Source organism: Carcharhinus amblyrhynchos, chromosome 22 (genome assembly GCF_965287045.1).
Source record: "Carcharhinus amblyrhynchos chromosome 22, sCarAmb.v2.hapA, whole genome shotgun sequence".
Lineage (NCBI taxonomy): Eukaryota > Metazoa > Chordata > Chondrichthyes > Carcharhiniformes > Carcharhinidae > Carcharhinus > Carcharhinus amblyrhynchos.
In genome coordinates this window covers 44,727,807-44,743,162 of record NC_137345.1, presented here as the reverse complement: position 1 = coordinate 44,743,162, position 15,356 = coordinate 44,727,807, and the positions used below count along the sequence as shown (strand labels likewise).

General features: G+C 43.7%; 1 protein-coding gene across 1 annotated transcript in view; it reads left to right on the top strand.

Annotated features, from left to right (window-relative positions):
• The first annotated feature begins 4,856 nt into the window (after positions 1 to 4,856).
• LOC145357104 (bcl-2 homologous antagonist/killer-like) overlaps positions 4,857 to 15,356 on the top strand; it is a 43,967-nt gene continuing 33,467 nt past the window's right edge. Inside the window, exons 1-2 of the mRNA XM_080210226.1 lie at positions 4,857 to 4,990; positions 13,197 to 13,324. Of these exons, the coding sequence (XP_080066352.1) occupies positions 13,234 to 13,324 (91 nt within the window). The 5' untranslated portion in view covers positions 4,857 to 4,990; positions 13,197 to 13,233. The remainder of the gene's footprint in view (positions 4,991 to 13,196; positions 13,325 to 15,356) is intronic.

Genomic DNA, 15,356 nt, shown 5'->3' with positions numbered 1-15,356 from the left:
TGATACTACTCCTTTATTAGTATTAATTTCTTTCAGTTCCTTATTTTCACAAATCCCTTGATCCCCCAGTATTTTTGGCAGACTTTTGGTATCTTCTTCTATGAGAAGGGACAAAAAGTAATTGATTAGTTTCTCCACCATTTCCCTATTTTCTGCTATAAATTCTCCTGTCTCATCCGTAATGGATCCACATTTGTCCTTACTAATCCCTTATTTTTTACATACCTAAAGAAGATTTTACATCTGGCTTTATTTCTACCTTGCATTCATATTCTCTTTTCCATTTCTGTTTTTAAAGTGTCACAAGTAGGCTTACAGTAACCTTATAACCACTTTCTTTGATCAAATGCAACCTTTACATGTTTGTGTTAGCCACAGTTGATTCACCTTTCCTGTTGGCTTTATGTGTCTTTGAGGAATGCAATACTTCTTTAAATACTATAAATTGCCTATCTACTGTCATTAGTGTATTTTCCCAAACTACTGTATCCAACTTGCCCCTCCTATCTCCATAGCTCCTTTTGCTCATAGTCAAGGGCCTAATTTCAGAATGAACAATATCACTTTCAAACTTAATGTAAAATATAATCATATTATGGTCACTATTTCTTAAAGGCTTCTTGACAGCCACGTTATTAATTAGGTCTTTCTCATTCTGTACTGTCAAATCTAAAATAGCTCAATCCTATGTTGGCTCGTCTACAAACTACCCCAGAAATCCATCTTGTACCCCTTTAAGAATTCATCCTCCACATTAGTGCGATGTTTACCCAGTCCATCAATAAATTAAACTTGCCTACTTTTATTGTATTTCCCACGCAATGAAGAAAAGTTATACGTACTCAAAACATTTCTCTTAGCGCAGATACTGCCAGACCTGTTGTGTTTTTCCATCATTTTCTGTTTTTAATTCAGATTTCTGACATTTGTTGTATTGTGCTTTTATTTTGCTTTTTACAATATTTCCCAGATTATATGTAACTCTAATTTTCTTATTTGTACTGTGCCTAACATTTGTTTCTGTTTTAAAGGCATATTTTATCAAATGTGACAGCAGACAAATGCAACAAATTCAGGAATTAGTGACAGGAGCTTTAATGAGGCGTGAAGAGCTCCTGAACTGTTAGTGTGTTAATATGGTTTACCTTTGTAATTGCCGATGGCAGCTCTGTCATTTGTCCAGTGTAGGAGACTGTCTCGGATGAGCAAGAGTTGTACAAGTGGTGGTATTGAACATGACAATTATAATTAAATATTGTTCAGATACAATTTAAATGTAATTCAGGAAGTATAGATAAAATTTATGAGCGTATCCACTCTCGGAATGTCGTATGTAAGATAAATGTCAGTTCTATATTTTTCATGCAATGTTTATGTTAACTGGAAACGAAGTATTAATAACAAAATATGCGATAAGCCAAGGGGTTTTTTGATTGCATCAACATTTGGGGATTTTAATCACTCAAGTTGAACACTTGGGAGATGATTCAGCCTGGCCCAAACTGCGATTGTATTTTATAGTGCTGACTCAGTTTCACATTATATTTTTGCTGCAGCCATCGGTTTGGTAACATGATGAGTGTGTTGCATCATGAGATGCTTTATTGATTCCTGACTTTAACCAGGAAGAAGCCAACTCCTCTCTGTCCCCCCACCCATCACCCCTCCCCCTCACACACCCCCATCCTCCCACACCATCTCCCCTCCATCCACTCTCCACCACTACCCATCTCCCCACCCACTACACCCCATCCCACTCCCCATCAATCCCCCACTCCCCATCACCTCGCATTTCCCCCCACTTCCATTTCCCTCCCCACCATCCACCCTCTCCACTTCCCCATCACCAACCCCCACCACCTCCCCCCATCACTCCCTCACCACTCCCCCCCACCCTCCACTCCACATCACCCCCCCAATCCTCCACTCCACATCACCCCCCATCCCCCACCCCCCACCCTCCACTCCACATCACCCCCCAACCCTCCACTCCACATCACCCCCCCAACCCTCCACTCCACATCACCCCCCCAATCCTCCACTCCACATCACCCCCCAACCCTCCACTCCACATCACCCCCCCAACCCTCCACTCCACATCACCCCCCCAATCCTCCACTCCACATCACCCCCCATCCCCCACCCCCCCACCCTCCACTCCACATCACCCCCCATCCCCCACCCCCCCACCCTCCACTCCACATCACCCCCCCAACCCTCCACTCCACATCAACCCCCCAACCCTCCACTCCACATCACCCCCCCATCCCCCACCCCCCCACCCTCCACTCCATATCAACCCTCCACTCCACATCACCCCCCATCCTCCACTCCACATCAACCCCCCACCCTCCACTCCACATCAACCCCCCACCCTCCACTCCACATCAACCCCCCACCCTCCACTCCACATCAACCCCCCACCCTCCACTCCACATCAACCCCCCACCCTCCACTCCACATCAACCCCCCACCCTCCACTCCACATCAACCCCCCACCCTCCACTCCACATCAACCCCCCACCCTCCACTCCACATCACCCCCCCACCCTCCACTCCACATCACCCCCCCACCCTCCACTCCACATCACCCCCCCACCCTCCACTCCACATCACCCCCCCACCCTCCACTCCACATCACCCCCCCACCCTCCACTCCACATCACCCCCCCACCCTCCACTCCACATCACCCCCCCACCCTCCACTCCACATCACCCCCCATCCCCCACACCCCCACCCTCCACTCCACATCACCTCCCACCACCACTGCCCCCATTCCCCAATCTCCCCTCACCCCCCCAATCTCTCACCGCAATCTCCTCCCAATCTCTCCCTCATCCCCCAATCTCCCCCTCAAACCCTTCCCTATCTCCCTCTCACCCACCTATACACCCCCAGCTCTTTCCCCTCTCACCCCACTCATATCTCCCTCCCCCCATCTCTTCCTCCATTTCCCCCACTATCTCCTTCCCCCACTATCTCTTTCCCCCATCTCCTTACCCTTTTCCCCCATCTCCCTGCCCCATCTCCCCCGACCCCCCACTGCCCCAACCCCCCACTGCCCCAACCCCCCACTGCCCCATCCCCTACAAAGAACAAAGAGCAAAAACAGCCCGGGAAACAGGCCCTTCGGCCCAATGAGCCTGCGCCGCCATTTTAACATTACCAGTACCGCCCTCCACCCGTGACCCTTATCTATTGTTTTATGGCAATCCACATTGAGGGAAACTAATTTCGGGGCAATTTATTACTTCCAGTCAGCCTAACAGCACATCTTTGGGCTGTGGGAGGAAACTGGAGCACCCGGAGAAAACCCACGCAAGCACGGGGAGAATGCGCAAACTCCCACAGACACTGGCCCAAATCCATGTGTCTGCACAGCAAACAGTGATAGTCATTGAGCTGTCATGTTGCCCAGCATCTGGTCCAGTTTAAGCAAACACTAACGACATGAAGCGCTTGGCCACTCTCGAACATTCAAGAGCAGCCCAAGTACGACTATCACATGTATGTATGCCCCTCGTCGGCCAACAAGGCAGACTGATTTAAAACCTGTGAATTAAAAGCGAAAAAACATTATTATCATACCACATCCTTTTACCTTACCAGAGACGCCCCAATGCTAATGAACCTTATTTAAAACAATCTCCTATATCCTCCCATCTCCAACCCACTCATTTTCCTGTCTAAGTTACTCTTAAATAACTCCAGCGTGCCGGCCTCCACAACCTTACTTGGCAGAGCATTCCATACCCCCACTACCCTCTGTGTGAAAAACCTCCCTCTAACATCTGTGTTATACCTCTCCCCCCTCACCTCAAGCCCGTGGCCCCTCGTACTGTGTGTCTCTAACATAGGAAATAGCTTACCTCTGTTCACTCTATCCATACCCTGCATAATCTTATATACCTCTATTAGATCCCCCCTCAGTTGCTGTCTTTCAAGGGAAAACAGCCCCAATTTGCTCAATCTTTCCTCACAACCCAGTCCTTCCATACCAGGCAACATCCTGGTAAACCTCCTCTGCACTCTCTCCAGAGTCTCCACATCCTTCCGGTAGTAAGGCGACCAGAACTACCCCCCCCCACCTCCCCATCCCCCCACCCCCTACTCCCCCACCCCCCATCCCCTACCCCCCCACCCCCCATCCCCTACCCCCCCATCTCCCCATCCCCTACCCCCCCATCTCCCCATCCCCTACCCCCCATCCCCTACCCCCCCATCTCCCCATCCCCTACCCCCCCATCTCCCCATCCCCTACCCCCCCATCCCCTACCCCCCCATCTCCCCATCCCCTACCCCCCCATCTCCCTATCCCCTACCCCCCATCCCCTACCCCCCCATCCCCTACCCCCCCATCTCCCCATCCCCTACACCCCCATCCCCTACCCCCCCATCTCCCCATCCCCTACCCCCCCATCCCCTACCCACAACCCCTACCCCCCCATCCCCTACCTCCCATCTCCCCATCCCCTACCCCCATCCCCTACCTCCCAATCCCCTACCCCCCACCCGCCCATCCCCCACCTCTCCCAAACCCCTCCCCCACCTCTCCCAAACCCCTCCCCCCACCTCTCCCAAACCCCTCCCCCCAACCTCTCCCAATCCCCCACTCCCATCCCCCCCATCCCCCCCATCCCCATCTCCAACCCCAATTCCCTCAATCTCCAGGTTTCTCTTTTGCAGCCTTTCAGTTTCACCCTCGGGGCCAATCAGAATTCAGCGGCAGGCGGGCGGGCTCCTGCAGCGTGACCAATCAGAGGCGCTGGTGCTTGGCCGATGGCCAATGGGTAGGTTTGACAGTGCGGGGTGGGGAGAGCGCCGGCAGTGCTGGGCTCCGATCCGATCCGATCCGGCGGCAGTGCTGGGCTCGGTCCCGCGGTGGTTCTGTGCTGCTGGGCTCGGCTCGGATCCGGCGGCGGGTGACACTGACACTGCGGGAGGAGTCACTTCGCTTCGTCCCACTGGAGAGAACTGTCGCGGCTGGAGGTGAGCGGGTGGAGCGGGCCGGGGCCGGTACAACCTTCAGGTGAACGGGGATCAGCCGTTGAAGCTTCACTGCTGGTATTGGCTCCGTTAAATTCTGCATTGTCGGGCTGTGAATCCGCAATCTCTGGCTAGCCTGCACCATGGAACATATTCTGTGGTAAAAGAGTCACATTGTTGTCCAGCGAGGTTGATTAAATCTGGCACCTGAAGGAATGGGGAGCTTTCCCTTGACCTGTCATTGTTTCCCCTCTCTATAGGTGGACATTTCAGCTGGTATCTGGTCAGGTTTCCTTCCGCAAGTCTCCCACCATGGATTTTTCACCTGATGAACCACGTTAATTTTTAAAAAATCGAACAGGTTGCCCATAAATTAACCTTTATGGGACAGGGGGATTAGGGTTTGTGGAAGATTTTTTCCAGTCCTTAATTTTTTTTAAAATCGAGCGTTCAGTATAATTGTAAGACTTGGCTTTGCACAATACCATTTTCAACACAATCCAAATTTTATGTCTCTAAGTAAGTGTGAGGATGTGCCCGGTACTAGTGCATATCTGGTATTTGCATGTAGGCCTGACCAGAGAGGAGTAATAGGTTCACTTCCTTGAAACGCCTTGGTGAACCAGTGGGTTTTATTTACTAGAATCAAAAAGCATCTGTGGTCAGTTTTTTGAGGTAACCATGATGTGGAGATGTCAGTGTTGGATTGTGGTGGGTGCAGTAAGAAATTTCTCAACACCTGATTAAAGGCCAACAGTTTATTTGGTATCACAAACTTTGTGTTGCTCCTTCATCAGGTGACTAGATGAAGGAGCAATGCTCCAAATGCTTGTGATAACAAATAAATCTGTTGGACTTTAATTGGTATTGTGAGTTTTTTCTTGTAACTGCAAAATCCCTTGGAATTAACTGGATGTGATTTGAACTTTTTAGTGCAATGCTGTAACCACCATAACACTATGTCCTTTCAAAAACTCAAACTGGCCAAGGATGCAGCTGTCTGAAATTTTAACCTTTCCCAATTGCCACAAGCAGCATCATAGACTCTTTTAAATGTTTAATTTATAATCTATAATTCCTTGTTTTTCTGTCTCGTCTTTATTCCTCTGCCCATCAACCACCTCCCTTTCATGTTCTTCTGGTCTCTTGTTCAATTCACCCTTTGTGTCCTTAATATGGTGGAGCTTTCAATTACCTCATCCACCTTCTAGTACTCTTAAATCCCTTTGTCTTGCTACATTTTAAGATCCTTCTTCAAATACATGTTTTCAACGTAGACTTGAGTCACCATTGCAACATCTTTGGTAGAGTCTGGCATTTATTGTCTGCAGAGTGCTTTGGGATATTTTGTATGTTGAAGTTATTACTATATAGTGCATGTACAAATGTAGGACTGCAGTTACATCTTTATTTTCCAGTTCCATGCATAAATTGCAGTGTCAAAAGCAAACTGCTTTAGCTGAATTAATGCTACTCCTTGAAAGATTGACATTTCCTTGTATCTTTTTGCACAAGACTAGGGAAAATGTTATATTTCAGTGTCAAGGTTAACGATCCACTCAGTGGATAACCATGTGAATGATTGCAATTCCAAGTTGCATCACACTCTCAGGGCAGGAGTTCAGTCTGTTGCCAATGGTGCCAGTCATGTTTGAGCTTTTCCTCATGTTCTGCTAATGGAGCAGTGATCTTGGCCCATCTTGGCTGTTGAGAGTTGTCAGATTTTCTGTGGTTGATTGAAAGCTGGGACAGGATTTCTTCACTTGGATCAGTTATCAGATTGCAGTTGGTGATGTTTGCAGTCAACCAGGTGGTGTACCATTGAGAGATGGGGCTGTAATACTTTTGTGAAGTGTGGAGTATGTTTTAGTTGGGGCTATGGGATTTCAGATGAGTGTGTGTTTCTTTTTTGAGGTCGTGTGCGACTGCATATGCTTCACTGACTCAGCTGGTAGGGTTCTTGGAGGGATTTTTTACTCCGGACAACTGAAGGTTCAATTAGTAAGAGCACAGGAATCTATTCGAGCTCTGTTTGTCTCTGTTCCAGAAATAAATCTCATGACTTCCCAGAGATGGATGTCGACTATGTTGGTGTGGCGTTCCTGAGTCAGATCTGCTGTTGTATTAACCAAGGCAAGTGCAGCAGTGAATTGCATCTCCTGTACTACCCAGTTGGTACCTGCGTATGAGATTCATGCACATCTTGACTCCAATGCTCTGGAGGTGTTGCTGGATGTTATCGTACAGTAGAATGTCCAGATATTTTGGCATTAGGTTGTGGGTGAGTGACCATATAACTGGGCATGAGGTAGTTTCTTTGTCTTTGAGTTATGCAGCTGGAAGGCTGAAGTGGCAGTCTTAGCAGCACTTAGTCAAAATGTTCATACTCTGAAGCAAGTTTTCAATGAACGTAGATGTTCGTTAAATGTTTTCTTAATGTCCTGATGTTCTCCAGCCTGGAAAGCCAGGGCCAAGTCATCAACATGCCTGTGACTTCGAGATGAAAGGCAGTGATATTTATGTTGAACATGGTTAGTGACTGATCCAGTTGTTGGTTTTCCGTGGGTAGCTGATTTGACCCCCCAGATGCATGTGGAACTGTCGATTGCTGATCAAGAAGTTGATTCGTTAAGGATTTTCATACAGCAATGCCTGTGAACTACACTGTCATAGGCACATGATAAGACAGCAAAGGCAGCTCCTGCTTTCTTGAGACTTGCCTCAAAGAAAGAGCAGTACAGCACAGGAACAGGCCCTTAGGCCCATTAAGTCTGTGTTGACACAGATGCCTCTCTAATTTTTTTTTGCCTCTACGTGATCCATCTCCCTCTATTCCCTGCCTATTCATGGGTCTATCCAGATGTCTCTTGAATGTTGTTTTGGAATCTGCGTTCACCACCACCTCTGCGGCGTGTTCCAGGCTTTCACCACCTTCTGTGTGAAAACTTGCCCCTTGCATCTGTTTTAAATTTTCCCCTCTCGCTTTCAACCTATTCCCCTGAGTAATTGATCCTTGGAATCTGGGAAAAAGACTCTGACTATTCACTCTAGCCAAGCCTGTCATAATCTTGTAAACCTTTGTCAGGTCCGCCTCACCCTCTGATACTCCAATGAAAACAATCCAAGTTTGTTCAACCTTTCTTCATTGTCCACATCCTCCAAACCAGGCAGCATCCTGGTAAATCCCTTCTGCACCCTTTCCAATGCACCAGCATCCTTCCGATCATGTGGCGATCAGAATTGTACACAATACCCAAATGTGACCTAACAAAAGTCTTATACTGCTGCAGCTTGATTTTCTGATTGCTATACTCAATGCCTCAACTGATGAAGGCAAACATGCCACACGCCTTCTTGACCACCTAGTCCACCTGAGTTGTCACCTTCAGGGAACTGTGGGTCTGCACGCCTAGATTCCTCTGTATGCTAATATTTCTAAGAGCTCTACCATTTTCTATGTACTTTCCTTCTGAAGTAGACCTTTCAAATTGCATCTCTTCACATTTGTCTGGATTAAATTCCATCTGCTATTTTTTGGTCCACGTCTCCAGCCAATTTATATTCTCTGACCATCCTCCAGTATGCGCTACTCCCCCAATTTTTGTGTCATCTGCAAATTTACTAATCAGACCACCCTTTCTGCTTTCTATGCCCAAGCCAGTTTTGTATCCATCTTACCAGCTCACCTTGGATCCCATATAACTTCACCTTCTGTATCAGCCTACTATGAGGAACCTCATTGCAAGCTTTACTGAAGTCCGTGTATTCAACATCCACTGCCTGCCCGATCAGTTTTTCTTGTTACTTCCTCAAAGAACTCAAGCAAGTGAGACACAAACTCCCCTTCACAAAACGATGCTTAGTATGGCTAATAAGCCAGATGTGAATACATCTTGACCCTAAGAATCTTCTCCAATAATTTCCCCACCACTGATGTAAGACTCATAGGCTTGTACTTTCCTGGATTGTCTCTTCTGCCCTTCCTAAACAGGAACAAAGTTAGCTACTCTCTAATTCTCTCATATCTCACCCAGTCAGGACGTCCTTGGAGCAGTTGGTGTGAAAACCTGCCTCTTAGTAAGGGCCTTGCTGCTTCCAGAAGTGGGACTTGGTATTTCCTTGTGTAAATTTCAAAATCAAGTATGGGATATTTCTATACTCCCTGCAATTATCGAGATTTAGTAACTGCTTTGGACAGGGCATTTGCTCCTCACTGTAGTACTGATTTATATTGCACTTCATCCATGTGTGTATATCAATCCTCAGAGAGACTGCTACATTCTGTGAATAAATCTGTTATCAAGTATTCGTGTCCTGTTTCATACTTCAGCTGGCCTGGGATCACGATAACACAATGAAGGTCGAAATTGGCAGTTTTGGTTAGTGTGTTAGCAGGTTAATCAATCATGGGAGTATCACTGCTGATGACGAACTGCTACACAGACAAGAGCAGGAAATCTGAATGATTATTCCCTATCCCATGACCCTCAGATTGATTGTAGTCCTCCATAACTAGAATTGGTTGAAAAGAGTTATAGAACTTGGTGGCCCAATGAATAGCCTCACAACACCAGTTTAAAGTCCTGCAGGTTTATTTGGTAGCACGAGCTTTCAGAGCACTGCTCCTTCATCAGGGACTTGCCTGATGAAGGAGCAGGGAGTTTCACTACTGATGATGATTCACAACACGATGATTACTGGTGTTGTGAGACTACTTACTATGCCTATCCCAGTCCAATGCCAGCAACTCTTATCATGGTGGCTCTGCTGTCTCAGCACCTGGAACCCAGGTTGGATTCCAGCCTTGGGTAACGGTCCATGTGGAGTTTGCATGTTTTTCCCATGTTTGCACAGGTTTCCTCTGGGTGCTTCAGTTTCCTCCCAGAGATGTGCATGTTAGGTAAATTGCCCCTTAGTGTCCCATGATATGTAGGTTAGGGGATTAGCGGGGTAAATATATGGGGTCTGGGTCAGGGCTTGGATAAGATGTAGGAGAGTCGGTGCAGACTTGATGAGTCAAATGGCCTCCTGCACTGTAGGGATTCTATGAAGTTGAATTTACGTAGAGCCTTTCAAGGCTTCTGGACATTGCAAAACTTATTTACATCCGACAGTAGTAGTGTAGTTGTAAGGAAACACTGCAGCTGATTTGTACACCACAAGCTTCTACAAATAACAGTGTGGTAATGAGCAGCTAATGTATTTTTTAAGTGACGTTAGTTGACACATTAACCGGGAAGAACTCCCACTTTCTTCTTCAAAGTAGTTATATTGGATCTTTGACATCCTCCTGACAGAGCAGATAATTTAATATAAAAGCAAAATACTGTGGATGCTGGAATCTAAAATTAAAGCAGAAAATGCTGGAAAATCTCAGCAAGTCTGGCAGCTTCTGTGGAAAGAGAATAGAGTTAATGTATGAAGTCTGGATGATGCATGGATGCTCTCTGACCTGCTGAGACTTTCCAGCATTTTCTGTTTTTGTTGCAGATAATTTAATATTTTGTCCAAAAGGTACCTTTGGCAGCAATACACTGGAATGTTAACATGGATTTCATCTTTCTGGAAAGAACTGACTTGACACTAACCTAAGTCTGATATTTTTGTATAAATTTTTAATGGACAATGTAGTGGATGATTACGGAAGGCAGACAGCAAAGTAGAGTTGAGACTCAACCAGATTAACCATGCATGGTCTTATTGATTGGCAGAGTGAGCTCAAAGGGCCTACTCCTGCTTCTAAGTCCTGTGTTCCTACAAGTATTCAAGTAGGAACTTCTCAAGATTCCAAGTAAACATTTTAACACTCTTTTTGACCACAGTTGTTGGTGGAAGAGGATACTCATTATTTTCAAGATTTGCATAAGTGTGAGGAAGCCATAGTTGATGCTCCAAATAACTTAGAAGTACCATTTTGTGGTAATAAATCAAGATTTGGGAGTGATGGTGAGAGTTAAGTGTTTAAGAAAGTAAAATGGGTGAAACAAGCTGGGTATTCTATGCAATACAGTAATTTATTGAGAAGCATTACAGGACTGCAGCATGACCTTAGCTGAATGAGACAAGTTTTTAAACCATCCCTGATCCATGCTTGTGACTGCCTTCAAATTCTTTAACATTTTTTAATATACTCAAGTCATCTTTATATTTTAAAAATGCCCAAATTTTGTGAAGACTTGTATCCTAAAGATCTTTGACTTTGTCAAATATTGAATTTTGAAATATTTTTATGATAATCTATATTTTGAATCTATTCAGTGCATATTTTGTGAAGCCTTTGTGGAGTTTTCTGCACAGTGATTGAAGGAGGAGTGCTTTGGTACATCCTTGTCAAGTTTTCACAGCAAGCAGCCACGGAAGAAGTCAGGGCAGTTACCTTGTGGCCTTGGACATCAAACTGACAATGAAACTAACCACAAAGTTTCATATGAACAATTACTTTAAAAATACAGCAGAATCCTGTCATGTAGGTCAAGATATTGACTAACTAAATGATCCGTGTAACAACTGGTCTGATGAATAAGATTGGGATAGACAAATTTTGTGTCCCATGGAATCCTTTCCCATCTGATCCCTGTATCTATTGATTCCCTTAAGATTCCAAAAGCATGCTTGTATTTCACCTGAAGTACTAGATTTATGTTCTTTTTTTAAAATATTTTCCATGATGGACTTACCACCACTTAAGGTTTGGCAAGTAGCTTGCCCCCCAGGACACTGTCTGCTTTCTAAATAGCTGAGGTGAATGATTTTCCAGATAGAAAACAGAGAGAATTCTCACATGGAAGTATGACCAACTCCTGTTCTACTTATAAATAGTTCCAACTGAACAGGCAAGGTCTCTGTGCAAAGTAAAGCTACCGTGGTTCCAATGTACTCGAGGGGAAAGAAGTTCAATTTTGCAGCTGTATCCAGGTAAGCAGACAAATGGACATTTGGCTGTTATTTTTTGGTTTGTCAAATGTATGTATGAGAGAGAGATCAAGAAAGATTTGTTTTCTTTTGATCTTCCTTGCTATATTTAGCTTGAGAAGTTTAATGATCTTTTCCAAGTGTTACATTGAAACTTGCTCCTTTAAAAGATAGACCACAGTTTTGCTGCTGTTCCTCAAAATCGTTTCCTCTGATACAATGAGAGCTGTCTGTTTTGTTAGCAATTGTGTCAATCTCCAACTATTTGAACTTCAGTCTTAACAGTTTCAAATGTAATTTGAGCTTTTTTGTTCTTTCGTGGATTGTGGCCATCAGTGCCATTGCCTCGGTAGTCACCCACAACAATGTGGTGTTGGAATTTCTTGAATCCACCACTGCTGTCGGTGGTGTAGATACAGCCACAGTGTTAGAGAGGGAGTTCTCGGTTTTTCACCCAATGAGAGTCAGAATTATAGAGAAACGCAGAGGTCAATGACTTTATCATTTTTATGTATTCCGATTAATTTTGTTCAATACTGTAAGCTGTTGATAACCTCTAAACCACAAAAGTCTCACTGAGTGCTATTTGAATTCAGAGGCTGTTGCAGTTCATAACACCCTTCAAACAGCATTATTTTCGTGGTTGTTTTGTTCCAAGTAATGCTGCTGCTGTTTATGTTGAGGTTTGATGAGTTGAATAACTTGTCTTGGCCTTCGTCTTTTCTCCTGTTCTTATCACCATTTTCTAAGATTGAGAGATGCAGCATTAGTCAAGAGGAGTATTGCATGACCTGGCAAGAGAAACCAGTGATGCAGAGGAATGGCAAACAATAGGGTTGCAATATATTTGTGTAGAATTCAAATGGATGCAAAACCAGTTTGCTGTTGGGACTAAAATGGCATACTGTTTTTAATTATGTATATGTTATTAAATTACTGTTGTTTTTTTGTGTAACCTATATTTTTAGCAGCTCATTTTTGAAAGGTTATGGAATATCTTTGCCTGACAATTGCACAATGCGGTACTTGTTGACATAATTACCTTTGTGTGAGTTCAGTGGATACCTGGGAGCAGTTGAAAACAATTGACGTAGCTTGTGGGTTTCCATTTTTTAAATTTGTCAGTTTTTAAAATATCACACCCTCCTTATGCTACCCATGATTGTGTAAGCACATTGTTTCTTTCTCTTTCAGTGTTAGAAACATTGCTATTCGGTGGAATATTCCATGTGAAGGTTATTTTAAGTCACATTTTTGCTTTCAAGTTTTGCTTTTAACTTGTTTTTGTTTTTTGTAGGTTGACTACAAGCCAGTTGGGCCATCCGGGCTGCATTATGGCTTCAGGTGGTGGTGATGAAAACCCTTTCAGGAAAAATCCAGCTGAAGTGCATAAGAATCATAGACGACCATCAAGACCAGTGACGGGTGAGTGCTAGCCTTTTGTAACTAAAAGGACTGTGAATTCTCTGATTCACCAGATTAATTTGTTAGGGGAAAAGTCTGAAAAACCTAATTGCCTGCTGACTTCCTTGTAAAAATAGAGGAACATAAACAGGTGACATGCTTCATAAAAGTTCACGTGTAAAGCAAAATACTTTTGTATAATTTGGATTTTAGTTGGTACCAGAGGTTCTAAATTATATCTACTTAGATTTTGGTCTCTATTTTTCCAATGCACTGAAATGTATTTTTATAATTTTTCTAATGTATTCTGCATACTGTGGTGCTTGTGATCTATGGTGTTTGAATGGCAGATTTGTATTCTGTTCGTATGTCATCCTACAGACCATTTTTGAGTTGCAATTCTTGCAGTAAGTATTAGTGAGCATTTAGACGCAGGGTGATCATGACAGAATCTGCTCTTTTTCTCACCAGATAGCTTGCCATTTGTTGTTTGATAGAATGCATGAAGGATGGTCATTTCAGAGTATCCAATGGTTATTATTGTGAAACTTTGCAGCAAAACAAGTTGATGCATTCATAGATAGTTGGCAGAACAGAAGAAAACTTGTTGTTGGAGCAATAATATTCATGAGGACCAGGGTCAATCCTTATTTTATAGATAATGGTTAGAAAACTCCAGCATTACTAGTTCAGTAAGCGCATTGTTTGTAACAGTATTTTGGCTTTAATTGTCCAATATCTCAAAATTGAGATGGGCTTGTTTTGCAATTCCTAGTATTTTGGGACCTACCCTGGTAAATGTGCCAAATTTTTAAAAATGTATTTTCAATAAAAATCCTAATGAATCAGTTTTTAGTTCTTAACAGATATGAGAGCATGCTTAAAGTTGTGTTTTTTTTTAAATCACACTTTCACAGGCTTGGACACATGCAATCTGTCCCTGTTCTGTGATTCAGTACTTCTTTTAACTTGAGTTAATTCATTGGTCAACTGACTTGCAATAGTCCCTGTTGACAATATCCACAATTCTTTTTCATCCAATTTGACAGTTTATTGAATATGTGCTGAGGCTTGCTTCTTACAGCATGCTTCCACACAAGAAGCTGCTTTTTGCAAATCAGCTGCTAACGTATGTCTGTGTTAACAATTTACAAGAATCTTTGAGTATTCTGTGACGTTTACAGGAGGCACAGTAACTTGTCAGTTAGAGTTTCTGCTGTCTTTTAAGCATTGGAATTATGTAAGAGATCCAAGTTGACACATGTGTGGTCTTTCTTGTTTACTCCTAATGATTTATCATTAAATCTCTCTGGCTCAGTAAAATGGGAAATAAATATGGGTTCTGGACCTTCCATACACTTCAAATGCATTTAATAGTTTTGTTTGTCATGATTGAATAGTGTAGGGAAAACTCAACTTTTTTGCACTAACTTCCTGTTTATTCTCGGTTGGGATGTGAGTCATCAATAATGTACTGATGGCATGTAATTAAGATGTCTGCACAGTGCTAAGACTGCTTTGTCCTGTGAAGTGATGTAGCGTGTAGGAATTTGTTTGGCAACTTTTTGTTCCATTTCTACGTATGTTGCACACCTTTTTGTACTTAAGTGGCTGATGTTAAGGGTAAGCTTCAGCAGTGAGTACGTATGAGCTGTTCAGCATTAGAGTTCAGAATGGATGAGCCCAGTCCTATTTTTCACCTGATTTCAGAAAGAAAAGGATAAATTGGGAAGTTAAATGAGTCAGTCTTACTTCATTTGTAGGTAAACTTCTAGAGTCCATAATACAGATGAAGATTAGTGACAGTTGGAAAGCCATGGGTTAATTGGACATTCAGCATTGAGTTGTAAAAGGTAGGTCATTGCTTGGTTAATTGAAATGATTTTTTTGGAAAATGAGCGCGTAGATGCTGTTCATCCAGAATGTTTAGTAAGTTGCCACATAATGAAATCCAAGTAATGGTATTAAAAGGAATATAATTATTTAGTTGGCAAGGAACAGAAAGGAAAATATGGAGGTTTTTTGGATAGGCAACATGTGGACGTTGAAGTCC